Source organism: Poecile atricapillus, chromosome 36 (assembly GCF_030490865.1).
Source record: "Poecile atricapillus isolate bPoeAtr1 chromosome 36, bPoeAtr1.hap1, whole genome shotgun sequence".
NCBI lineage: Eukaryota > Metazoa > Chordata > Aves > Passeriformes > Paridae > Poecile > Poecile atricapillus.
Genome location: NC_081284.1, coordinates 215,001 through 241,577, shown reverse-complemented (window position 1 = coordinate 241,577; position 26,577 = coordinate 215,001). Strand labels below are relative to the sequence as shown.

At 42.4% G+C, this 26,577-nt stretch overlaps 1 protein-coding gene and 1 pseudogene across 1 annotated transcript in view; both read right to left on the bottom strand.

Annotated features, from left to right (window-relative positions):
- Positions 1–4,326: 4,326 nt before the first annotated feature.
- On the bottom strand, positions 4,327–8,747 carry LOC131590960 (serine/threonine-protein kinase pim-1-like; annotated as a pseudogene).
- LOC131590959 (synaptonemal complex protein 1-like) overlaps positions 8,596–26,577 on the bottom strand; it is a 22,035-nt gene continuing 4,053 nt past the window's right edge. The window contains exons 5-30 of the mRNA XM_058861379.1: positions 26,315–26,382; positions 26,074–26,147; positions 24,659–24,717; positions 24,194–24,263; positions 23,518–23,591; positions 23,036–23,144; positions 22,484–22,578; positions 22,163–22,347; positions 21,628–21,695; positions 20,468–20,535; positions 19,783–19,860; positions 19,075–19,205; positions 18,476–18,593; positions 18,169–18,239; positions 17,408–17,489; positions 16,868–16,928; positions 16,500–16,564; positions 15,755–15,817; positions 14,939–15,055; positions 14,241–14,351; positions 13,484–13,576; positions 11,047–11,121; positions 10,731–10,790; positions 9,391–9,537; positions 9,010–9,096; positions 8,596–8,924 (exon numbers count right to left, since the gene is read on the bottom strand). Coding sequence (XP_058717362.1) covers positions 8,781–8,924; positions 9,010–9,096; positions 9,391–9,537; positions 10,731–10,790; positions 11,047–11,121; positions 13,484–13,576; positions 14,241–14,351; positions 14,939–15,055; positions 15,755–15,817; positions 16,500–16,564; positions 16,868–16,928; positions 17,408–17,489; positions 18,169–18,239; positions 18,476–18,593; positions 19,075–19,205; positions 19,783–19,860; positions 20,468–20,535; positions 21,628–21,695; positions 22,163–22,347; positions 22,484–22,578; positions 23,036–23,144; positions 23,518–23,591; positions 24,194–24,263; positions 24,659–24,717; positions 26,074–26,147; positions 26,315–26,382 — 2,373 coding nt within the window. The 3' untranslated portion in view covers positions 8,596–8,780. The remainder of the gene's footprint in view (positions 8,925–9,009; positions 9,097–9,390; positions 9,538–10,730; positions 10,791–11,046; positions 11,122–13,483; positions 13,577–14,240; positions 14,352–14,938; positions 15,056–15,754; positions 15,818–16,499; positions 16,565–16,867; positions 16,929–17,407; positions 17,490–18,168; positions 18,240–18,475; positions 18,594–19,074; positions 19,206–19,782; positions 19,861–20,467; positions 20,536–21,627; positions 21,696–22,162; positions 22,348–22,483; positions 22,579–23,035; positions 23,145–23,517; positions 23,592–24,193; positions 24,264–24,658; positions 24,718–26,073; positions 26,148–26,314; positions 26,383–26,577) is intronic.

The following is a 26,577-nucleotide window of genomic DNA, read 5'->3' as shown; positions in this document are numbered from 1 at the left end:
GTTTAACAGAATTACTTCAATTTCTCTTTGATAATCTGCATCAGTTCCTCCTTCCATGACATGAACACTTTGCAAGGCCAAGCTCCAGTGAGAAGTTACCAAACCAAAGTGTCCTGGAGGAATCTGAATTCCTGTTTCAGTATGGTTAACTCTCATTTGCTTCTGATTTATCCTAATGAATTCCAGTGCATGAAGGTCCAGCCCTGCAGCCTCTGGGGTGGCCCTGGCAGGGGCCATCACACCCAGAACAATTTCCCAGGCAGTCGAAATCTCACTGTCCATGGTTGTGTTTGCAAATTGGGTGCAGCCATGCACACCCAGGGGTTTCCATTTCCCAGTGGGGCCATTGTTAAGTGCATGGAGCACATCTGGGAGATGGGTTTTCCACTGGGACAGGTTCCCATCTCCTCATTTTATCGACTGCTCTTTTAACAGCCTCTTCAGCCACTGAACCAATCCTGCAGCTCGTGGATAGTGTGGTACATGAAAAACCCATCAGTCTTAATCACTGTGTTTTTCACAGGAACAGACAAAGCATTCCACATCACAGCATCAGTAAGCACTATAAAACCAGCCAATTTCACCCCTTCCTCCTTTATTCCTTGCATGCAATTCAAAAATTTACCACTGACATTTGGGTCTTGGCCAGTTGTTTTCTGTAGGGTATTTAGTGTTACACCCATGAGAAGCCAAAGGTAACAAATTAGTATTGTCAACATTATTTCACATTATTGGTTTTAAACTATATATATATATAAAATTATTGTTGTTATTATTAATAATATTATTAATATTATTATTAATATTTCACTCGCAAAAATGAACTTGAACTCAAGATTTAAACATTCCTCTGTCACTCTGCATGGGAGCATTCCAAAAAAAAATTATTCCTTCTGTTGGTGCTGTTAACAAAATCCATCGTCATCTTCCCAAATCCACAAGTTCATTTCCTTTTTCCATATGCAATGTTTGGACACATTTTAAGACATCCTGCAGTGCAGCCTCTTTTAACCGACTGCCCTACTGCTTGCACGGTGCTCCGACCTCTGCCCCACTCCAGAGCCAGCGAACTCTGGGGAGGGCTTCCGTTCTGGGAATTTCAGATGGGACTGATTCCTTACATTTGCATTTTAAAAGTGACATTTTGTTGTGACCTGGCCAGACTTTGCCAATTTTGTTCTACCAGGGGCAGGGTCAGCCCCAAAACCACAAACACCACCTGAAGGAATCAGTGTCATTTACTGCAGCTCCAAGCAGCAAAGGATCACAAAAGGAGCAGCTCAGCAATGCACCCAATCATCACTGCCAAAGATTGCCTGCAGTGATTAACAAAGATCCAGCACCAGTTCCCCTCAGACTTTGCCATCACCACATCCACACATCAGCTGGAGAAGCTGTCACAGCCAAGGGCTGGAGAGCCACTCCCAGACACTGGGAATTCCTGCAGGAGCCTCCAGCCACAGCTGAGCCTCCAACCCTGCTGTGAGAGGGCCCAGCCCTGATAGTGCTGAATAAACAAACTGACAGCACTTCTAGTGTGGGAACATCTGGTTTCATCCTCCTCTTGGGTCCCTGTCAAAGCCTGGCCAGGTCTCAAGGAAGAACCAAAAGAGTTGACACTGACCATACAGCCCAAACAAGGCCAGATGTTGGACTTCATGGCCTTGTCTGACTTCTAAACATAGAAACCTCAATCCATGCTTCACTAATGAGTGGATACATCTATCCCACTGCTAATGACCATGCATAGTTCAGTAATGAGCAGATACACAGATAACCTTTGGCTGGAAGGTTCATCCAGAGGTCACCTTTGGCTCAGGGCCTGTTGTTCAGGCCTCACTCAGGGCCTGTTGTTCAGACCTTTGCACTTCAGGGACGAGGTTTAGTGCTGGGTTTGACACTGCTGGGTGACTGGCTGGACTGCATGAGCTCAGAGGTCTTTTCCAGCAGAATGGATTCTCTAACTCCAGGATTCCTTTAGGTTCATTACTTAGCAGCATTACTTGGGTCCAAAAGCCCCCTCTTGCTCAGCTCTTGTGGACTGAGGCTTCAGCTCCTTCAGCTCGTGGTGCTGAGCTGCTCACACTGAAGGAGACCACTCGGAGAGAAGAATACACTTCATCCAATTCCTTCAGGAACACGGAGAGGGGAGGTGTAAAAGCAGGAGCATTGTTTGGTGTGGCCTCCTCTCTGCTCTTAAAGCCTTTCAGCATTTTGAACCACACAAGAGCTTTCTCCAAGAGTGCAATGAAGCAGCTGCTCCTGCTCCCAGCTCTGGCTCTTCCCAGTCTCTGACCTTGCCTGGTTTTGTCCCTCTTGCTGTGCTCTCTGTTCCCCCAGGGCTCGGTGGCTGCTGCCCAGGACTGTGGGACTGGCACAGATCAAGGGGTCGAGCCCCTCCTTTCTGTGCCCTTGGAGCTGCCTGGTCACAGCAGCCTCTTCCATCTGGAAGCTCCACATGGAGAGGGAGTCCCCAGCTCTGTTCTTGGCACAACTTGCAGGAGTCCAGGGCTGCCATCTCAAGTCCCTGCTGGCATTGAGGGCTCTCAGGTGCCTCAGGCTGCTGTGACACTGCTGCACAGGGAGGGAAGAGTGGCAGGGGCTGTGCTGAAAGTCAGCTCCATGTGCTGCTGCTGCTGCTGCTGCTGCTGGTGCTGCTGCTGCTGGAGGTGCTGCTGGTGGTGCCTCTACTGGTGCTGGTGCTGCTGCTGGCACTGCTGGTGCTGCCACTGCTGGTGGTAGTGCTGGTGCTGCTGGTGGTGGTGGTGGTGCTGGTACTGCTGGTTCTGGTGCTCTGCTGCTGCTGCTACTGCTGCTGCTGCTGGCGGTGGTGGTGCTGGTGCTGGTATTGCTGGTTCTGCTGGTGGCGATGCTGGTGGTGCTGCTGTTGTTGGTACTGCTGCTGCTGATACTTCTGGTGCTGCTCGTGGCGCTGCTGCTGCTGCTGCTGCTGGTACTGCTGGTGCAGCTGGTGCTGCCGCTGCTGGTGGTGCTGGTACTGGTGGTTCTGCTGCTGGTGCTGGTGCTCTGCTGCTGGCGGTGCTGGTGCTGGTGCTGGTACTGCTGGTTCTGCTGCTGGTGCTGGTGCTCTGTTGCTGCTGGTGCTGTTCCTGCAATCATTTGTCTAGCCCTGCCTCAGACTGAGGGATCAGATCCAGGCACTGCTGCTGCTCCCTCGGGACCAGCCCCAGTTTGGTTGTTGCTGGCAGTGCCAGCAGAAGCCGTGGCTGGAGCAGCAGGTGCTGACAGTGCCCCAAGGCCCGGGGCTGGAGGGGTCCCTGGGCTGGGGCTGGGAGGGAGCTGCCCCTTGTTCTCCCTCTGCCTCACGCAGAGCTGGGCCGGGCACAAGTGGGGCAGCAGAACCAACAGGGAGCCTGTGAGTCTCTTCCAGCCATGCCTGCTCAGAGTTTGGCCTTGGAGCTTCGGGTGGACAAAAGCAGCTGCTCTGGTCCCTCTGCGTGTGCCCGTGTTCAGCACTGCTGCTCCATCAGTCTGTGCCCAGCAACGGGGAAAAGCCTCAGCCCTGCAGGGCGGGGAGCTGCCGGGCTCTGCCTGAGCAGCTCAGCCAGCGGGAAGGGAGCTGCTCCACATGGGAACCCAGAGCAAAGGGCATGCTTTTTTTAAAGCATGTTTTCTGCTTTAAGGGGAGAAAAGAGGAAATAGAAAAAAAAACTACTGTAAAATGTGAAAGATAAAAACAGAACCCAAGTGTGCACCAAAAAATCTTCTATAACTTTGAATTAAGTGGTAATTGGTTTTTGAAACATAGGACTCAGTTATTTACTTTGTGCTGATGGCATGATGCACCATACTGGCCTCAGTAACCTTTTTTAAAAAGATTTTGGGGATTGATTCCATTATTGTTATTTTAAATTGTGGTGAAATTGATGTGAAGCAAGAAATTGCTTTGCGCCCTGCCAGCTCCAAGCAGCACTGGGAATCTAAACTCTGTCAAACCCCAAATCCTTTAGATGATGCCCTTCCTTCTCACCCTGTGAATGAGCTGCACATTCCCTTTCAAACATTCAGGGCTTTCTTAAAGATGCAAACTCCCACTTACAGCTTTTGGCTCTGGTTTGGAACTGCAGAAGGGCAATTCTTCATCCATCAGCTCCAGACTGCACTGCCTCAGGAACACAGCAGTGGCATTCTAAAGGAGGAAGAAAGTGCAATCGCACAATTCCAGCCAAAAAGAAAGGAAGAGTGGGACATAGAAAACATCCTGTGCAGATCCAGGCATTCAGCTGGGACTGGGAAGAGACTGGGTTCTTGACAACTGGATGTGTGCCCCTAACTGCAATCTCTTGGCCTGCACGAGAGTCTCACTCACCTGCAAAAGCAGAAAGCTCAGGCGGTGTGCTGGGAACGGGCTCGTCTGATGCAAAGCTGTCAGAACAATGTGAGGGCAGAGCGAGCCCAGCTGTGCCTGGGGCTGAGCCCAGCAGAGCCCTGGCAGAGCCCAGAGCAGCCTCAGCATTTGCAGAGCCCGGCTGCAAGGAGAGAAACCAGAAACTGCCCGTCAGCTCAAGGCTCCTGTCCCCTTGTCCCAGCCACCCACAGTGCCCAGGCCATGCTGACCGTGCTCAGAGCTGGGCCCAAAGCTGCCCATCACTGCTGCCTTTGGGAGCAGAGCAGGAGGGCAGGACATGTGCCCAGCCTGTAGCCAGCCACGGCAGATCCAGCCCCTCAGCAGCTGCCCAGAGACACAAAGCAGACTGGCAGCTGAGTGAAGAATTGGTTGCATCAACCTCAGCCAAGGGGGGAGCCGGCCAGGCTGTGCCTTGCCCAGATCTGGGAGCATCCCCTGGCTGTGGACTCACCTGCAAATTTGGCATGGAGTGTGTCTTTGAAGAAGGTGCCAGAATCAAAGTTGATCATCTTCAGCTGGCCACGTGGATGAAGACATTGTCATCCTTGAGGCTGCCCTTGGTGTCTCCTGCAGCAGCCCCACCTGGTACAGCTTCTCCAGGGGCTCCTTCTCCTTCCCTAGGGGCCAGACCAGGCTGTCAGTGCTCTGCCCAGGGACCCAGCCATCAGTAAACGAGAGAAGCAAAACCAGGGGGGATGGTGGCCACCAGTGCTTGCCACACCAGGTCTCCAGCTCAGCTCCAGCCCAAGAGCTGTGTGTTCCCTTCTGATGACCCCTGCTCAGAGCTACAGGCAGGACAAAAACAGTCTGCTTTGCTCTGCCACTGATTGCCAAGAGATGGGTGGAGTTGTTACCTGCCAGGCCCCTGGATCCAACACTGCAAATAGATCTCTCCCATCTTCTAGGGCAGATGAACGCCCTGAATCCAAGGATCTTGGAAGAGATCTTCTAAGGATGGCCTGTCCAAGGGTTGCATGGACAAACATCTCTTAATTACATCTTGGCACTCTGAAGAGAGAAACCAGGAATCACCGGTCACTTGGAGAAGTTGACCCCCGTTCCTGTGCCCAGGCCATGCTGGGTGTGCCCAGAGCTGGGCCTAAACTTCCCCATGGATTCCCTGTTTGCAGGAGAGCAGGACATGTGCCACCTCCTCAGCAGTTGCCAGAGGGGGATGCTCATGATCCCACTGCTGTCTCCTAACACTGGTGTTTCCCTCGTGCCCAGAGATGAGGATCCACCTTGGGAGAGCCGTTGTGGGAAGAAGATCCGCCCCCAGATGATCTGCTGGCCCTTCCTGAACAGGTGCTTCCCTGTCACCAGCTGGTACAGCAGGAGCCCCAGGGACCAGATGGTTGCTGCCTGGCCATGGTAGCGTCTCTGGTGGAACCACTCTGGTGGGCTGTAGGACAGGGTTCCTGTGGAACACAGACAGAGCTCATCAGGGGGATGCTGCTGCTCCCAGAGCCTCGCCCCAGCATCCCTGGGCATGTGGGGGCTGCCCCAGAGGCACATGGGGTGACCTGCTGCCCTCTCACCAGCACCTGGCACTTGTGTACAAACCTGGGCTTGCAAATGAAGCCACTGCTGCTGGAAGAGGGCAGCAGAAGCACTGGGGAGGCCCAACCATGACCCACAAATGGAAAATCCACCCAGTGGTAGAGAAAACCCACTCTCCTCCCTGCCTGCATGGCCTCCAAATAATTGTTAATAAGCCAGGGCAAATTTGGGGAGCAGAGGAGTTCAAGCCCTTCCTCACTGGCATACCAAACAGGATCAGACACTCCCATCTCTGCTACCCCCATGGGGGTTTTTGTCAAGCTGCCTGCCCCAGCCCCAGCCCAGGGCATAGTGGGTGCTGAAGGCTGTTGGCAGGGCTGGGAGCTGGCCCCTCTCACACCCCCTACCCAAATCACCTTGGCTCAAGTATTAATCCCATCCTGGCAGCAACAGGGGGAAGCCCCGGTGCCACACCCACGCTGGGCCAAGAGATGCCCAGGAGCATCCCCTGCAAGGGCTCACCTGCAAATCGGGTGTAGGCTGGGCCTTGGAGGAAGGCACCACAGCCAAAGTCAATCAGTTTCAGCTGCCCTGTGGCCAGGTCCAGCAGGATGTTTTCGGGCTTGATGTCCCTGTGCAGGACCCCGCAGCTGGTGCAGTGCTGCACGGCCTCCAGCACCTGGCAAAACAGCCCGCGCGCCTCCTCCTCCGGCAGGAACCTCCGCTCTGCCAGCAAATGCGAGAGGTCCTGGCACCGCTGCGGACGCTCCAGCACCAACAAGAAGCTGTCGGGCAGCTCAAGCCACTCGAGGAGCTGAATCACTGCAGCACAGCCAGAGGACACCCTGTCCATCAGCACAATCTCCAGGGGCGCACGTGTACCGTCGGGCTGGGGGAGAAGCACGGTGCCGTCAGTGGGGCTGAGCCTGTGCCAGGGCTCGGGGAGCCCTCAGCCAGCCCGGGATGCTCTGCACGCCCCGCTCCCCCCACGCCGGCTCTCCCCGCAGGGCTCCCGGCAGCTCCCACCCTGCCGGACCCCGGCTCATCCCTGCCCGGCACGCCCGGGCTTCTACCGCTGGCCCCGCTCACTCACCAGCTCGCCCCAGCGCCGGATGCGATCCCGCGGCACGCATTTGATGGCCACCTGCGAGCAAGGGGCAGCAGAAGGTTGAGCTCGATGCCCGCCTGCAGCGGCCCCGCCTTCTCCTCCGCCCCCTCCTCCTCCTCCTTCTCCGCCCGCCGCCGGCCCCGCTGCTCACCGGGGCACCGTCCGAGAGCCTCGTGGCTGCGAAGACGCTGCCGAATCCGCCGCTCCCCAGCAACGAACCCACTCGGTACCGCTCCTTCGGGCCCTCGTGCGCATTCCCTGGGGGCGAGACGCGGCGGTCAGCGCTCGGCCCGGGGCCAGGAACGGCCCCTGAGCGCTCCCCGACCTCCCCGGGCCGAGCATCCGCAGGCGTCCGCTCCTTGCAACGCGACAGCGGCGGCTCGGGGCCAGCGGCCGCGCTGCCGAGCGGCGGAGCTCGGGCCGGGGAAGCCGCAGCGGAGGCGGCGGCAACGGCTGCACCGCCTGCGTCCTCCGCGGGCCCCGGGAGGAGCCGGGGCAAGGGCCGGGGCCAGGGCCGGGGCAGGGCTCGGAGCAGGCGGAGCCAAAGGGCGGCGATACCGCCCCAGCCCCAGGCACTGAGGCCCGCCCAGAAGCGCCAGCGCCAGCTCGGCCGGAGCCGGGCTAAGGCGAGAGCGGGGCGGGGCGGGGCGCCCGGGGCCGGAGCCGGGGCCGGGGCCGGGGCCGGGGCCGGGGCCGGGACCGGGACCGGGGCCGGGGCCGGGACCGGGACCGGGGCCGGGGCCGGGGCCGGGACCGGGACCGGGACCGGGGCCGGGACCGGGACCGGGACCGGGGCCGGGACCGGGACCGGGACCGGGACCGGGGGCATGTTCCGGGCGGGCAAGGGGAGAGGGAAACTGGGAGAGGAGGGGAACACAGAGAAAGGGAGATCGGGAATGGGTGAGGGACCACGAGAGAGAGGGTGGAACAGCGGGAGAGGGAGAGGGAGAGGAAAAGATTGGGAGGGTCGATAACGTGGCTTCTTTTGCTTCTTTCTCTTTTTCCGCCGCTGCTGCTGCTGCTGCCGCTGCTGCTGCTGCTGCTGCTGCCGCTGCAACTGAAGCACCGGGGCCGTTTGTCCCCGGGGCCGTTTGTCCGTTGCCCGCTCGGCCCCGCCCCGAGCCCCGCGCTCCCCAGGCAGCCCCTGAGCCTGGCCAAACACGGGAACTTTGCCGTGTTGAGCCAAGAGCCAGAGTCTTGATTCCTGCACAGGGGCACAGCAATGCCCTTGGCTGCTGCTGTGCCTTGTCCCTGCTGAGACAAGGTCAGATACTTTAAAGTAATACTTTTAAAGAAATTTCATTTCTTTAAAAAGCTGTTTCAGTTTTCCCAGAATCTTCTCCACAGTCCTGTCTTTTTCTTTCCAAAAACCTGTCCTGGAGAACAAGGTGCGGCTCCTGTCACAAGACGTGCCCCCAGCTGCAGCTTCTCTTGGCTTTCCACACTGTGTGTGCAGCACAACTCTTGCAGCAAAGCAGGACAAATTATCTGAAGAACTTGACAACTTTTTCTAATGCAAGAAACAGCTTTGAAACAACTTTCTATGTAGTCATATTTCTTTCAAAATTTAAAATTGGCTAATTTGTGTCCCAACATTTAACAGCAGAAGGGAGGAAAGGTGGAAAATACTCTGCAGGGGGATGTATTTATAGATCTATAAAGTTTATATGTGTAAAGGAAATGAACATAGAATTCAATGCACTGGGTATGACAGAAAAATGCAACAAAGTACTGACTCTGAGAGAATAACACCCCTATGGTGGCACCCATAAGCAATGCCCAGGCACTGGGGATTTCTGCATTTTAAGTAAAGAACTTTGCAGCTTCTTTAATTTTTCTTTTCCTGTCCATTTTGGAAACCGCAGTCCAGTCCGCCTGGCGCGTTCTCCTCATTGTTTTGAATCTCAGTGAAGAGCCTGGAGATTTCACATTGGATGAAGTTGGTGTCTAGGAAGGAAAATAAAGCCATCCATTAGCTTGTGTAGACAATCAGATTAACTGTTTGGTTTAATCATATGAATGGCTAACATACCTTTTTTGGTGCTGTGGAATGTAATTGTGAAGCTTGTGGATAATCTTTGTACAAATTTTCAAACATTTCTTCTTCTGAGACTATGGTCTAATAAATTAAAAAGTTACTTAGTCACACCATATTAAAAAATACTTTTTCTTTCCTCCTATGGATATTAAACTATAAAAAAAAAAGTTAAGATGTCATTATGAGGCATAACAGTTCCATGAGAAGAATGTAAATTATGCACATATAACTACAATTTCAGAAAGAACTAATTAAGTAAAAAAGATACATAAATATTGGCTTGAATGTGGAAGCCTAAACTCTTTATTTTCATTCTTAGACACAGCAGTGAGCACAAAGAACTGCTCAGTACATTATTTGTTCTCTGACTCTTACCAGGAGGTCCGTGTACTCAGAGCTGTCTGATTGACTATCCAACTGGAGAAGCACTTTTTGCTTTTTCCTTGTGCTCTCCTCTGAAGGTAGGTTTGTGCTTCTTCCACTTTGCAGTTTATCTACTGGAGGAGTCTTTACAATATGTGTCTGGAAAATAAATTTTTTATGTTTTTTGTTTAAATTTTATGGGGTAAGTATAAACCTAAACTCATGACCCAGTTTACAGTCTGAGTGTCCAAGAAGACACCTGAGAGATGTGGTGGAACTATTATCTTTCCATCCAAACATGAAGCAAAGAACCCAAACAAAGTGGGGTGGGGTGGAAATATCCTTTTCTGGTTGCCAAATGAGGAGAATGAACAGGAGGCTGTGGAAGAACTGAGTGTCATGGCATACTAAGTTCTTCATGCTTCTCTGTAGAAATTCAGATTATTCTGAACTGTAGCCACTGCATATGGACTATATCAAACATCTAAGAAAATGGAAATGAACAAAACTGCAGGAAGAGGTTTTCAGGGGAAGATTGATGGCAATATCAACATTGGTGTTATTTAAAATAGTCTTTTCACTAGAAATTAATCTGAGAAGCATTGCAATGGTCCAGTGCAGTCCCTTTTTTTCAAAGATAACATCAAAATGGGAGTGGATTTTATTGTTCCAATATGAAAACCACAAGCAAACTCTTGACAAGGAAGAAGAGTAAGTTTTGCAGTCAGAAATACTTTGATACTTTGACAATTTTTACAGCTAGATAAGTTTTTTTTTCTCTTCCATAGAGAAAAAAAAATGCCTTTTCCAATGGATATTTTTGAACACTAAGTAAAACAATTCTAGAGACATAAAGCAACAACTGAGCAAGAAAATGACATATTGGGAACCCTTCCACAAACTGCTGTCTAATATCTCCATGGAATGGTATCACCCTTTAAAATCCCTGCTTATCCCAGGAAGAAAATAAATAAGTATCTACAAGATACATATGCAAGAAATACAGGCAGCAAAATGCAACAAGAAAAATTCACTGTTAGGAGTTACAAAACTTCAATGTTGAACTGCCCAAGGGGCTTCCTGCAGGTACCACAGGAGACACTTTTTTCTTTTCCACCATGTTGACTTCCATAGGAATATAATTTGGAGACTTTCTATTTTTTACATTAATAGATTCACTGTCTGGACCTAAGCAAGGTTTAGGAGTCCCAGGAACATAAGTTTTAAAAGTTTTAAGTTAAAAGCATTCCAATGTCTTTTGTTGAATGCAAATAAATTATCATGGCACTTCAGTTGATTCTACACATATACACACTACCAAATTCTAAAACCAATTAAAAAGTTAAAGTTACCTTGTGTTTCTTTTCACTTTCAGAAATCATCTTTTGAGAGTGCTCTTTTACAAGATTCTCCTAAAAAAGAATTATGTAGGCAGTAAATATTTATTTCAATTCAATTGTTATAAATTTTCTTGGTGTAATTGCAGAACACAGTCTATAATCATCAGTTGTTACAAAGTTTACACAAATAGATGACCAGATTTAGTACAACTGCAGCATTCATAATCATGTTTTTTCTATTCAGTTTCATTTCTTATACAACTTCTCCCAGAGCACAAGGCCAAGCCACACCTCTCACCCACACTGCTCAGTTAGTAAAAAAGTCCACCTTCTCTTCAATTTCTGCTTTCAGTTGTTCCTTAAGGGATGACAGTTCACTTTTCAAACATGACAGCTCATTTTCCTAAAAACAATTAAATAAATTATATGGTTAACTATGCACAACCCAGAAAAAAGAAAACAGTCCAAAATGAATCAGTAATTAATAGGGATACTTATTACATACACAAGATAATTCTATTTGTTTTTCAACTCTATACTTGAACCTTTGCTTTAGCTTGTTTAAAAAACCCTGAAGTACCATAAGAAAAGGTAATTGATCAGAAGTGTTCAAGGTAAAACCTTAAACACTTGGGAGAAGAATGGTGAGAGAACAGATTCTAACTATTTAAAACAAAAGTTTCATATTCAAACTGTGAAGCCAGAAAATGACACACAATCTCGAAGAGCAGACACAAACTGCTACTCCAATTTATTCTTAGAAACATTTGGAGTTTTTAGTGCCCAGAATAAGATCTGTAAAAAAATAAAAACAAATAAATTAGTGGGCTGAATCAATCCCACTAAAGCAGACAGTTAACCCTTCCCCAAGTACTCAATAGGAAGAAGTAAAATATGGCATTTATAATTATATTACTCTTCAAGGGGTGTTGGTTTAACACAGCTTGGCTCTCAGTGGGGGTGGAGGAAGCCACAGAAGTGTCTTCTGAGAGAGAAACCTGTTCAAAGCTTCTACTGTGTCCAGCAGAGCCAACTTCTGAAGGCTCTGATCACGGACATGTTGCTGGCCTAATTAAAAAAGTCAGTAATGCCTCTGTGATATATTAAGGGAAGAAAAAAACTGCGCACACTTTTTCTTCTTCTTCTGAGGGGTGGAGAGGCGCCGCAGCCGAGGCCCTCTTGGCACCACGAGTGGCCACCAGGGCCACGCAGCCGAGGCCCCATGGCCAGAACCACGTGCCTGGGGCCGTGTGGCTGCCACCATCTCGGCACAGCTCCTCGTGTACTTTGCCCACTCAGCTGCTTTTAGCCAGCCGTGCTGCCTGCAGAAGGACAGAAGCTGTGGAAGCAGCTTCTCCTTCTCGGTGCCTTGCAGGAAGAGAGGCGCTGAACATGAGATGGTGCCTCAGTGGCCGTGGTGGGCACCACGTGGCTGACAGCGGGGGCATGACGAGCAACGCCCCCAATACAGAGCCCAGGTGAGATCAACTTTTCAACACTGCAAAACCCTGCAAGAACTTTCCAATTGATAGAACTGGAGAACAAACGAACCTCCAAACAATTTTCTCCGAATCAGAGAGAAGGAAAAAGTGAAGATGTGAAAAGAACAACATGGTGACAACACTAAAGTCAGTGAGGGGAAGGAAGGAAAAGAAGTGCTCCAAACATCAGAGCTGAGATTTTTCTGCAAGCTGTAGTGAGGACTATACTACAACAAACTGTTTCTCTGTAATTTATGAAGCACATGGGGGAATGCAGAGATCCATCACAGCCCGTGAGAAAAGTTGCTCATGCTGGAGGAAGTGGATGCTAAAAAGCTGTAATCTAGTGGGAAATTCAAACAAAGAGAGAAGCTGGAGAATCCATGCTTCCAAACTAGAACAGCTCCTCCTGAAACGACTACACCCCCTAAACCAATGACCCTTGCAAAACAGTTGTGCGAAGACTCTTTGCCTTTGGGAGGGACTCATGTGGCAGCAAATTGGGTGGGACAGCTATTTGTCAAAATTAAAATCACACTGGAAAGGTTCACAGAGAACTGTCTCTGGTGGGAAAGATCCCACGGCACAGCAAGAAAAAGAAACTCCCTAAGCAAACTGAAAAAATATTTTTAGAAATGACAAACTGATTAAAGATCACATGTTTTGTCTCTCCGTACTGTCAGTGGAAAAGAAGGAGGGATTAGGAAAAAAAAGTGTTCTAAAGGTTTATGTCACTAAAGGACACGGAATGATTCACACGGACTCAGCTCAATGGTATGACAGGAAAAGCAGTAACTTTATTTTCTGACTCCAGTATTTATAGATTCTTGACAATGACCAGGGATTGGGTAACTAAATTATCACCTTCCCAATCACACTGGTCATGTGAAATGTCCATCAAAGATGTTTCTTCGAAGGAATGTGTAAATATTTATGTTTACAGTTACTTTCCTGGGAAAGTAACTAAAACTATGAAAACAAGATCAGAAGACTTAGTTTTCAGGGCAACAGGTTTATTTTAATTCTGATTACCCACTTTTAATTCTATTTATATTTTCTTGATACTATTTAAGTTTGAACCTGTTTCACCCTTAAAGTGTTTTTCTCCTAATCCTTAGTTCATAAGCCCTTCAATTTTTCTTTCCCCTCCTCTGCTCAACTATAGCACAGAAAAATGAGTGAATGTTTTTTTCATGCATGCCTGGCTCTTAGCCAGTGTAAAACCATGAGACAAGGACATCAGCCCCCTCACTGAATTATTTAACATTGGAAAGTACTCCTTACCAGTGCTCTTTCTGATGATAACTGCTTTTGCTGTTTAATTTTATATACTTTTAACTCTTCATCTTTTTCTTCAATCACTTTATCATATTCATTCTGTGTTAAAAAAATCAAACCAACAACAAACTCAAAACGTGACTAAATTTTACAATTATAGATCTATCCACTCTTAAAACATCAATCATTCTTTCAAACCAGGCTCTTCAGAAGATTCAGAAAGCACCATGAACAAACACTGATCCTTCTGCAGAGACTGTAAAACAGAAAATGCTCGATACAGTATTATTTTGTGGACTGGCAGAGAGTGCTGTATTTCTGGGCAGCAATATGTGTTCAGCACCTATGAGCCAGCTGTGCTATTTTTATTAATGACATCTGCTAAAGATATGGTAAAAGGGTAATAGAAAGGTAACCTAAAATATGTCAAGCTAAACTGCTGACAGTCACTAAGTAATCGCCTCAGAATAAGAGGCCAAACTGGTACTGAAAAATACTGCATTCAGATGGTATCAAAGGAGGCCTGAATTTAAAAAAAAAAAAATAAAAAAAAAATCCAAGAAGTTTAGATAAATGGAGATTATCTGCCCATAGGCATGTTTTCAAAATCTTCAAATTCATTTGATTTTTGATGATGAAAACTCAAGTATGTGTTCAGCTCCTTTTCCCAGATTCTTTTTTTCCCAGGCCTTTATCTGATTTTGAAAGGTTATTAATGTGGTATCACAAATTACAAATCACAGCAATCAGTAAAATCTCTCACCTTGTGCTTTTCCATAAGTGCCACCATTTCAGTTATCTTACGCTGACATCTGATATCAGTTTCTCTTTGTATCATTGTTGCTTCATCATAAAGCAACCTCAACTTTTCTACCTGTTAGTAATAAATTGCACTTCATTCATAAATGTAACAATATATTTTTTTAAAATCTTAGTTTAATTTATCTTCCCCCTGTGGGTGCCAAAATCCCACTTGGACTTCATTGGCTTTTAAGATCTTTTTCAAATCTGACATCTTTTATGCAGATTGTTAAAATGGGCAAGATCAAAGGTACATCCACAGCAGGCAAGTTCACTTGTAACCAAAAGGCCATTTCAAGCTCTCTGCCCTAACATTTCCTAGAATTACCATCAAAAAATGTGTGGGGAAAAAAAATACTAATATGGGAGAAGTTATAATCTAATTTAGCTATGCTGACTTTATACCAAGGGTAGAATTTCTTTGAACTGTATCTTGAAAGAAGTAATTTTTAACTGGGTTTTTATTTTCAAAGATATATTCAAATACTTTAACTTAAGAACCTAATGTACTAAAGCTTTGTTCATGGGCATACAAAAAAAGTTCCATTTATGTTGATAAGACTGAAATGTGAGAGCAAGGAATCTGGCCAATAAAGCTTCATAAAAACATTTTAAATTAAAAAAAAAAAATAAATTGCAGAAAAAATTAACACCTCTCACCTCTTCATGAAGTTTATTTTCATTAATTTTTCTTGTTTCTATGTCTTTTTGATAGATGTCAACTGCTTCCTTATGTTGTTTGTTCATATTTTCCATCTCTAACTCCAATTTATTCACCTTTTGAGAATGCAGAATTGCTGCTGTTATTTGTTTAGGAATTAATATGTTAATGATTTTTTTTTACCTCTTATTTTTGAGCAGAAACACACTGTTACTTTTCAGGTATACGATTAAAGTGTTTCCTATTAAAAGTTCAGCTTTTTTTTATAAAGAATTGAACTTTGGCCTGAAGTCAGTTAGAAAATACTCAAAGGAACCATGGCAACAGCATTTTGCAGATTACAGTTTTGCCTTTTAAGTTTCTCATATGGATATCCTCACAAAAGTCCACTTCTTTCTTCAAGTGCAGTACCCAAAGCTGGACACGATATTCCCATGGGAGGGATTGTGACTGCAGAACACATTTAAAGAACAGCCTAAAGTGAGTAATACATGTATATCTTTTAAATGCTTTTCTGTCACAATGGGGTTACTGAACCCTGTTCAGTCTACTATCAACAAAACAAAAAAAAGGAAAGGAACTGATTAAAAACATAATTAATTGTGATGTGAAGTCCATCTCTTTTAAATGTCCAATAGTCAGTGCCCAACGATTAAAAATGGAAGCATCTTCTAAAAACTATGAACTCATTCCCACAAAATCTGTATCCCAGATCTATAAATCAGTTCAGAATGTATTTAACAAGTATTATTATTAGTTACACTGGGGCTTAAAAACACTCACCTCATCTTCTACGTGATGTTATTTAAACCTACCTTCCCTTCATAAATACTGTTTTTCTTGCTTTCTGCAGTAATTTTCTTTTTTAACACCTTATTCTGTTGAAATAAAAACCAAGCACTGTACCTTAATAAGTTAATAGAATTATGTAATGGTTTAACTGTGTCAGGAATGTCAGAATCTTCAAAATTCCAGCTTTCATCAAGCAAACAACTTTCACTGTACATTGTACAGTTCAGGTTCCAGAACAATTCTCCAAACAAAAGAATGCTCAGCTAATTACTGTGATAATACTGTTTCTTCATGACCTTAAGAAAGAACTCCTTCTGAGCAACAACAGGGAAAAACAAATGAGGTGCAAAATGGGAATTAAAACTAAGGTGCTGCTGACAGAAAGTGTCAAGATGTCATGACAAAATATACAAATTGTTTTTACAGTGAAGTTACTACAATTTGTGCTAGTGCAGAATTCTTTTCTACTAGTGGTAACTGAGATAGTCCTGATGACCAGTAAATAAATAATACTGTGTACTAAATTAAAAAAGTACAAGTTTATTAAAGGTATTATTTTTGTAATTGTTCTTTTTAAATTAAAGCTAATTTAACAAATCAAGTGATTCCAAAGATGACTCCTTAATTTGCTCAGAGTTAGGAAAAGAAAGGAAAATGTTTAAATTACATAGGTGTATATAAAGATACCACAGCAGACAAAAACTGCTGAAAAGTCACCCCAAAATACCATGTCTTTATATATTTGTGACTTTTAAGATCTCTACACACCTCCTGCTGCAACTCTTCAATGTGCTTGGTTTTATTTTCCACCTGTTTCTTTAAACTATTCATCTGAAAGAGATATTTCAAATATTAATTAGTAAGTTCTAAAAATGACTCCATGTTAGCAATTCCTGTCAGCATTCTCAAACATGCACTTGCACCAGTCTGGTTTATTCCAACAGGATTGAAACACAAGCTGACATGTTAGGATGATCTGAGTTTTAGCCATAAAGTACTACAAGATGTTAATTAATAGCAGTGACCCAGTGTTTATAAGGTTAAGAAAGAAGGAAAAAAACCCAGTCTCTTCACAATTTTAAAAATATACTTGTATGAAGTTCCCTACAATCCATGGAAAAGTGAATTTTCCCAATTATTTTCTAGAATCTGCAACTGCTTTTCTTTTATTGAAATTCCATTTTCAATACCCTGAACCTGAAATTAAAACTGTAAATCTTTGACTTTTACAATGACATTTTGAAATCCATTCTAATGCTAAAAACCTCAGGTTGCTTTGAAACTACAGAAAGAATGTGAAAATATTTGAATCTATTTAAGCTAAAACTCACATTACATATAAAAAGCTAATCCAGAGCCCATCCATCACTCAGTGGATATATGAAAAAACAGAAAAGCAGATTCTCTGTTTGCCTGAAATCAAGCAAATCTTTAATATCAGACTTTCAAGCAAAGAGTAAACATCCCAGTGATTTTGCTTGGCTTTTAAAATAATAGGGCTCAGCATGTGGACACACAATGTCACAACTGGCAGCAGCTGTGAAAGAAGAAAGCCTCTGGCAGAGATCACATCCACCAGGCAGAGCTTTGCAGAAAAAAATCCCAACACACATTTTAATTTAGATTATGTCCTACAGGTAATGTAACATATTTTCATGACACATGACGTGACGTACGTTTTCTTCTCTTTCATCCAGTTTACTTTTAATCTCTTCACCCGTCTTTGCCATTTTCTCCTTCAAAGACTCCAGTTCACTTCTAAGGGCCAAATTAACAAGCATTGGTAAATATTTATTTATTACCTTTAACTTCTCTTTAGTATAATAGTATAGTGTACTTGTAATAGTACATCATAATTAATAATAATGCTGTATTTTATTTTCTAAAAAGAGCTGCTAATGTTGATGGGAACTTCATAAGCTGCTCAGTGAAATGAAGCGACATGGCTAGTAAGTCAATATGTGAACAGTCTATACATTCTTTAAGTAGGAAAAGATGTTCCACCTAACCTAAGGAAAATACATCCTAACCTGGAATATTTTAATGCAGCTGTGAAACATGGGAGGTTGCCTGTCTCTTGAACAGATGGTACAGAGACTTCTGCAAAGAGTAACACCTATCCAGTTTTGCCTTGTCACATTTAATCCACAACCTTGAACTTCCATTTTTATTTCCTTCCCGCCTAAGATGTCTAACACAAAACAGAACAACTCTTTCATGTAATACAAAACTATGGCAAACATTGTTCCTGCAGCAACAGGTACTTATAATCTGAGAAAATTTCTACCTGGCCAACAGCAACACTGAATAGTTTCTGTTTAGCTATATAATCTAGAAAAACATTAATCAAAAAAATCCCAGAAAGCAGCATATGACCACAACTATTTCAGTCTACTTCCTTTAACAACATCAGATATTAATATTTGTTTTTACTTGCCTTAGCTGGCCATTTGCCTCTTCTAGGTTTTCAACTAACTCCTTTGTATTTTCTTCTTTTTTCTTACTATCCTAAATAAAGACCCGTGTCAGCAAAGAAAGAAAATTCAAAGTGACTTCTTAAAAAATTCAAATACATCCAAAGCACACTGACCTGCCTTATTCACAAATGTAAATACACTTCCTTTCCAATTCAAACACAAAAAACAGTCCAGGTACTCTACAGAACCATGTCATGTTGCAGCTTATCATCTGATTTGTACAATTGAGTACTGTCCTTTAAAAAAAGCTGGAAGTTTACAACTTGCCTCTTGTTTTTCTTGCAGCCTCCTGAGTTCTGCAGCCACACCATTTTTCTCTTGTGCTATTTGTTCTTTCTCTAGTGAAAGCTTATTGAGATACACTGTTAGTTGTTCATTCTTCAACCTAATTTAAAACAAATGGCCAAAAGGAATAAGAACATGCATTTTGAAATCTCCTTTTAAATCAAATATACCCATTATCAAGTGGTACTCCATGCTGAAAAAAGTCCAGGTCTTTATCTACAAATATAAGCTTTGCAGCAAAGTCACAGTGATATAAAAAGGTGACACAAGAAGGAAAGAAAACCAGAGTCAACTTTTATATAAATAAAATGCTTAGAGAAAATGATGTAGTTTAAAGCAGGATTAACTATGAATTCAGAAACCTTCTCTTCTTGTTAACTAAGTCAAACAGATATGGAACCATGTATTCCATAGAATACATACAAATAGACAAAATCTAATTTACAAATATAAGTGTATAATTAATGTCATACTAATTAGTTCAAAACTTCCTTTTGAAATAGTACATTTCACTGTGTATTAAAATAACTTCTATATAACACTAAAAAAAATTAAATACTGTATTTCCAAAATGGTCATACTCCTCTTGTTCAAGATCTGTTTTCAGAGTCAAAAGCTGGTTGAAATAATCTTGTTCCTTTTCAGCTGTACTAGTCAGCTGTACTTTCAAATCATGGATTTCTTTCTGCAAAAGGAAAAGGAAAAGTTTTGAGTATACATGTGTAAACTACAACTCATGGAGGTTATCAGACATGAGCTAACAGCACAAGGCTTTCAGTAGAACCAAACAACACCCAAGTCATGGATTATCCAGACTGTATCTTCACATATCTCTGGTGGGATATGGAAGTGGTGTGAGATAGTGAACTCTGACACCAGCGCTGTACATGTCCCCTGCTGTGAGTTTAATTCCTAGTCTGCAAAACTACTAAAATTAGATTCCTTGGACATAATTTTAAATAAAGACATTTACTTCAGACTTCATAAGCTTTTACATGCATCTAAGTAAAAATCAGAGAATTCCAGTTCTAGAAGATAGAACAGAAAGGCAATCAGCAGGGCTGTGTCTTCATCCTTGGTACAGCTACTGTCAGAGTGTAAGAGGCTACAGGAGGACAGAGGATCTCCTGCTGTCCCTGTTATGAGCAGAGCAGTTCAGGTTGGGACACTGCTCTGTGTGCTATTTCTTATGTACTTGTATACAAGTTATGATGTGTTACTTCACTATTTATAAAAGCATGTTACTACTGCCCTATTTCAGGCCTCTCTGATTTGAAGAGCATTTTCATTTCTCTCTCCACATTTTTCTCTCTCTGCAAATTTTCTACAGTAGCCTCAAGATCCTTCTTCAGTAAAAGTCCTCCAACCTGCCCATTTTAGAAAATTAGTGAAACTTGGAACACTCAATGCACAGATTATAACAATAAGCAGACATGGTAAAATGTACACCTGATTTCACACTAACTTGACTTGATACGGTTCCTTGTTAGACTTGTAAATATAAAATCATAACGAAAAAAAAATATATACAATGAAAATCATAATGAAAATAAACCTCTATTAAGAGTGTATTTCATATAGCTTAGACTTCTGTGACAGAAAATGGGCCTATGTCAAAGTACAGTAGGGTTCAAAAAGGCCAGAGCCAATTACCTTCCTATAAGTAAGCAAAAAATTGGGAAACTTTATATCCAGAGGGAGTGGCATTTGAATGAGCATGAACAAAGAAGGAAATAACCAAAAACCTTGACAATGAAAACCAAAACATGGGAGACAAGAAAAACCAAAACACAGGAGACAAAAAAAAACCAGTGGCAATAAAGTTCTTCAAAGAAAACACTGAACTTGCGTGTGAGAAAGTTTAGTAGAAATATTAAAGCTGACTAGATGGTGTTCATTTATGGCATTTAAGATATTTACAAAGCAAGAGGAATTTCAATTAAGAGCAAATGCTATAAGATTAATGAAATGAACATTTACCAGAGTTTCTGACAGCTCTTCAAGTTGCACTTCTTTGTCACATTTTACTTTAGTCATCTCCTCTACAGCACATGTAATGTAAAATTAATGGAACAGAAATAATTTTTCATATTTGGCAGGCAGTATAAAACATTAGCCCTTTTCCAATACCCAGTTCTGAAAACTTTTTGGATTAAGTTCAGAAGCTGAAAAGCTAATTTATGACTTAATCTAAATGTAGACTTGAAAAAATGATTAAGAAAGACATTAGCAAATCTATATCTGAAGAGAAACTAATTATCTGAAATAAAATTCGGAGCCCATTATGTTTTCCACACTTATGGCTTCAAATAAACCATGGACTGTAAGACCAGAGTATTCTCCAAGTATTGATGCATCTGCATTGTTCCAGAAAAAAAATCTGAACTGCTAAAGGTATCACACGGATATGCTGAAAAAGGAAACCAGTTATTACTAACTTCCAAATGTTTTCTATGTGAGAATTCACAATACTGGTATTTTTTGCAAGTACTCAACACCAAGGTCACGTTTGGTGTGGAATTCTCACAGGTCTCATCTTGCCTCGATCTAAACAAGTATTAGCAGTTCACTTTTGAACACTTCTCTATGGATGCCCTCAATGTAGATGGAAACATCCAAGCACATTTCTCATCTGTCAGATGAAACCCAGGGCCATGTGCTGCACAGCAGGAAAACAGTCCTGAAGGCAGATCTCTTACTCTGGGGGCTAGGGAGCACATCCCTAGAAACCACATGATATCAAAGCAGTATTTAAAGATAACCCCTGCCAGCACCACTGCACATCCAGCCAAGTACAGAAACGTTAATGGGAGTGTTTTATCTCTGCTACAAGCCACAGAAGTCACTCCTGGCACCTGCAGTGCTACTAGTCTTAGCTGGAAACCAAAATTACCTCCATGAGAATTCATGCATGGATGGTCTTACTACTGGGGTTCTGCACAGCACTGCCCTTTGGCTGTTCCAGTACCAAGGACCACCAAAGAAAATGGAGTTAGATGAGTAAAAAGAAATTTAGGACTTCCTGACAGGTACAGGTACTGTAAAATCATTTCTCCAAGTACTAGAAACAGTCCATTTCCAGAAAACATTTTTATTACTGCCTAGCTCATTTTCTGCCTTTCTACAAGCCTTACCCAGCTCAGCAGACTTATTTTGGAGCTCCAAGGTAAGCAGCTTTGACTTGTCTTCATATTCCTTTAATCTAAGAAAACAGTAATTGAAATTTAAAAATCCCAAATGTATAGTACAAAACACTGCATTTGAAACTTAAAGGACAATAGGACAGTCTTACCACAAGCACTTTAATAACATTTACCTTTCAACAGGCAGATGATATATCTGCCTGCAACACATATCAAATTTTTACTTTTACAACTTCAGAACAGTAGACATTAAAAGTAAACAAATATATACATACAGAAATCTGTATTTCTTGAAGACAGAATTATGAAAGTCAGAGGGCCCAAAAATTTACTTTTTATAGACCAGTATCAACCATCACAACATTAAAATTCATTAAAATTCAAATTCATTAAAAACAACATTAAATTCTCTGATTTAGACCACTGTGTCAAAAAAACCCTCAAATTTCAGCTTCATTTTTAACTGCTCTTTGTCATAGACTGCAACCTCTAAGATGACTCTCCAAATTTAAACTCTTTAATTTACCTATTTTGCTCCTTTTGCAGCAAGCTTTTCAAATTGGCAGTAGAAGTCTCAAACTCCTCTGTCAGGGCTGCAAGCAAAGCTTCCATTTTTTTACATTCTTCCTCCTGTGCTTCCTTTTCTCCAGTGACCTGAATTAATGTTTTCCCTGTAGTCTGGCATTCTGTTTCCAAGTTCTTTTGAGTAATCTTCAAAACATGATATAATTTCTAAGCATGTTTTGCAACAAACAGCTACAGCTGTTTCATATCTAAAGTATCCATAATTATTTATGCAAATGCTCATCTAGTCTATTTACACTGTAAAATTATAAGCAAGGTGTACCTCTGCTTTTTGCAGTGAAATTTTAGCCTCTTCCAGCTCTGCCCTCAAATGTTCTTGACTGACCTGGGATTCCTTCAACATTTCTTCTTCACGTACTAAGCAAAAATGATGTATGTTTATACTTCTAAAAACAGGGTACTTACTAAAAAATGCTGCTAAAAATGGAAAAGTACATACACTTATAGAATTTAACAAAGACCAATGGTATTGACATCATATACTAGAAATACATTGAATATAGATGGCTTAAAAATATTGAAAATCAAGTTCTGAAAAGTAAGTTTCCTCAGTGGCATCTGCCTGACTATGAATTTGCAAAACTGAAGCAACATATTTTCCCCCTGCAATTTTCAAAAGCTCTCACAGCTTGACTCGCCTAAAAACTACCCTGCCATTCCTGATTCCACATGAGCAGCTTCTGCTCCAAACAAAAATAAGGCCTTCAAGGACCCAAAATTCTGCTGCCGACCAGCAGCAGAATAAAACTATCATGACCCTGTTTCCTATGCTTCTATAACAATTACATTTAAACACAGCAGACAGAACTCTTACATTTTGCTTCTATTAAGTCAGCAATCTTATTTTCTGACGCCTTCAGCTGAGCCTTGATGTCTTCTATCACACCATCTTTTTCATCTCTCTGTATGGTAAGAGCTGAAATCTAGAAAAATTAAAGAAATATCATAATGAAGTCTGGAGAAGGGACAGATACTCATTTTCATTTGTAGCCCAGGTATGATAAGCAGACATACTGCTGTCATTCAAGTTAGATAAGACTGTTGATCTTACTCAAATATTGATCAAGTCACATTCTTAGTCTAAACAAAAAGATTTTCCAGATCAAAATCAAATCATGAATTCCAGTAGATTAAAGGTACTGAAACATCACTGAACTTAGCAGAATCCGAATTAAATGCAGCTTCAGCTATTATTTTTGTCTTTTTTAAGAGTACTCAGAAACAATTATTGGGTCTTGCATTACCCCTTTAGGCACAAATAAAGCTGCACATACTAGATGGTAAAACTGAGCAAACCTGCTTTTCCTTCTGACTGACTTCCAGTTTGCATTCCTTTTCAAACTTGTCCACCTTTTCTGCTTCTTCTTTTACTTTTGAGATACAGTAATATCCATAGTTAACATTCTAGCTGAAATATACTCCAAATTCAATATAACTTGCAGTTTAAGATTGCTTGTAATTGTACAGTGGTACAATTTGTTTCCCAAGAGAAATTGTTGAGGCAATGTTTGATCTCATAATAAAAATATCTTTTTTTGCCAGCTTTCCACAGAATTAGTCCACTACTACATTTGTTACAAGAAACTAACAGAAAAGAGCATGTGAAAATGAAACAGGAACATAGTAGCCTATACATAGAGAGCATAGAGCTAAAGTTTCTGTAGCCAGCATTATCATTTCAATAGACTAGTTACATGAAATAGGTATTGATCTCTAGTCTGTATGTCACAGACAAAACTTGGACTTTGAGTGACTGTTTGAATAATAAAGTTCCAAATTTGGCCCAGTGGAACAGCAACAGAAGGGGCCAGGCAGTGAATACTGGCAGCATGAATAAAAGAGGATCCTGGTGTCTCAGTGTGACCTGTTCACCATCCAAGCACTTCACATCTGTCTGCCCTGACCCTGCATGTGTAATAAAAGCTATCAACTGTTGAGCCAGCAGCATAAACACAATAAACAGAATTCTCACATTTGATGCTCATTTCCAATCTGTCCTTCTCTACTTGCATATGAAGCTCTTCAAATGCCACTGTCATTCTCTAAAAACAAAATTTAATATTTGAAGTTCAATATTGGAAAACCCTGTAAGTTCTCCAGAGGCTGCTGCCATCCTCAGCCATTCCAAGAAATCACCAGGTAGGCGAAACAGAGTCCAAAAAGAAGACAAGACATTCTGGCAGTCGCCCACCACTAAGCACAGATCACACAGACCCCATGGATCTACATCCCACACGCTGCTGCATTTTCTCCATTGAATGTGCTTTATATAATACAAAAATTATTCTTGAGAAGGGACTGAAAACCTGACTTTCTGCATCACACATGACATGATATGCACATATGCTGGAAACAAATAGTATCTCAACATAAACATGTAACTCAGCTCAGCATATCCACATAACTCACATCCTTTTTATCAAGCTGTGACACTTACTTCTATGTCGCTATGAAGTTCCTCATACAATTGTCTTGTTTCATTTTTTTCCTGTTCATCTATCAAAGCAAGAACATACAGGAAGGTTTTTCTTTTGAAAAAGAATGCAAGCTGTCCAAGTCATTATGGTTAATCAGCATAATGAATTAAAAAAAGAATTATCAGCTCCCTTCTTAATAAATAAGTCATTCTAAAACATGGTGCCAAAAGTTATAGAATCTAGGGAAAACATGTATTTCATTGAAACATCAAGCAAGCTCAGCTTTTAAATTTCCTTCCCAATATAATTTTTTCTGTGAAAAGTGTAATTCTGGATCAATTTATGTAACCATATTAATTATTATAGTATTAATGTTGTTGAATAATAATGTATCAAAACTGTTAGTATTTGATAAACTGTAATGTAAGGTTTAGCACTGAATTTCTTCCTATCAGCAGATACCTATGACCACAGAACTATCACTATAAAATTGCAACAACACTCCATGTCCATATTTTCCTTCTTTCCTTTCACTTTTCTAATTGATACTATTTTTCCCTAAGCAAACAATTAAGGAGAGAACAGTAAGAACACACCTATCAAAAAAGTACATCTATACACAAGTGTTTCTAGAATTAAGATTAAAAAGAAATAGACACTTCCTAAGTATCCAGGAACAAGTTAGTAAAATTTCACTGACTATAATAACAATTCTAAATTGCATATAAAGTCATTCCCAATCAAGAACATGTTGTAAAATCTCAAGAATTAAACTTCATTAAGTTATCCCACTGTCTTGGCTTGTTCAGTTTTGCAAGATGAATTCTACTTACTCATTATACCTTGGGGTTAAGACCTTTTTTCCCCACAAATGTGTGAATGGCTTCAAACAGGAAATTCCAGCTCTGGAAATTTCTTAATGAGTGCTGGGAATTTGGAGTAGATTTGACTGACTAAAAACAGGCATGAAGTGCCACTTCATACATCTTAATATATTCACAGTGTCTGGATGGGATTGAAAACCTTCAGTGGGCTGACCAGACTTGAGGAGACCTGCATGGCTCTGGAGTACCTGTCAGTGGTTAATCAGGGGTGTTGACACTGCCTCAAACCTGTATCAGTGTTTAGGCACCCAAACAGCTCCCAGGCTTGCAACCTTTCAGCAAACAATGACACTGGCTTCAAAAGCCCTCTGGATTTAGCATTACAAACCATACCTCTGTTAAACCTATGGCTTCACTCCTAATTTTGTGATTTACTTTGAATTCACTTCTCATTTTAAGAGCCACATCCAGTCGACCTCAACTGGAGAACGCATCTGAACAGCACGAGAACTTTTTTCTGTTTGTGAATTTAGAGCAAGCTGACACTTGCTCAGTGTCAGTACACTGACAGTACACTGATTCTCATAAATGAAAATTAAAAAAGCATTTACATTTGCTGGTCTTCTCTGTGAAGTGAGAGTAGGTTTCCTTGAGCAGATTACACAGATGCCTCAAAGCAGTGGCTCTAAAGGAGGGAAAAATAGCATATGCTTTCATAGGAGTGCACAGTACTTTATGTACCTAAGGAGTAACAATGTAAATGACCTTCACCATTTAACAGCTCTATGAAACTGACCACATGAAAACTGATCATTTTCACCACAAAAATATCTATTTGGTTGTATTACTTACTCTTTCAAGAGATCTTTATTTTCACACATCTCATCTTCCAGTTTCAAACGGAGTTTTTCATTTTCAAACTAATTTCATAGAGAACAAATGCAAAAAGACACTGTTATTGAAAAACATATAAGAAATACACTTTGACTTCTCAAATCCCACACAAAAAAGTAATTTTGGGCAGACAAAATTACAGTAGACAGCAGACAGAAGTCTGTTTTATCTGGTATTACATCCCGAGTCATCTTTTGCATGCAAGTCATAATAACTAATGA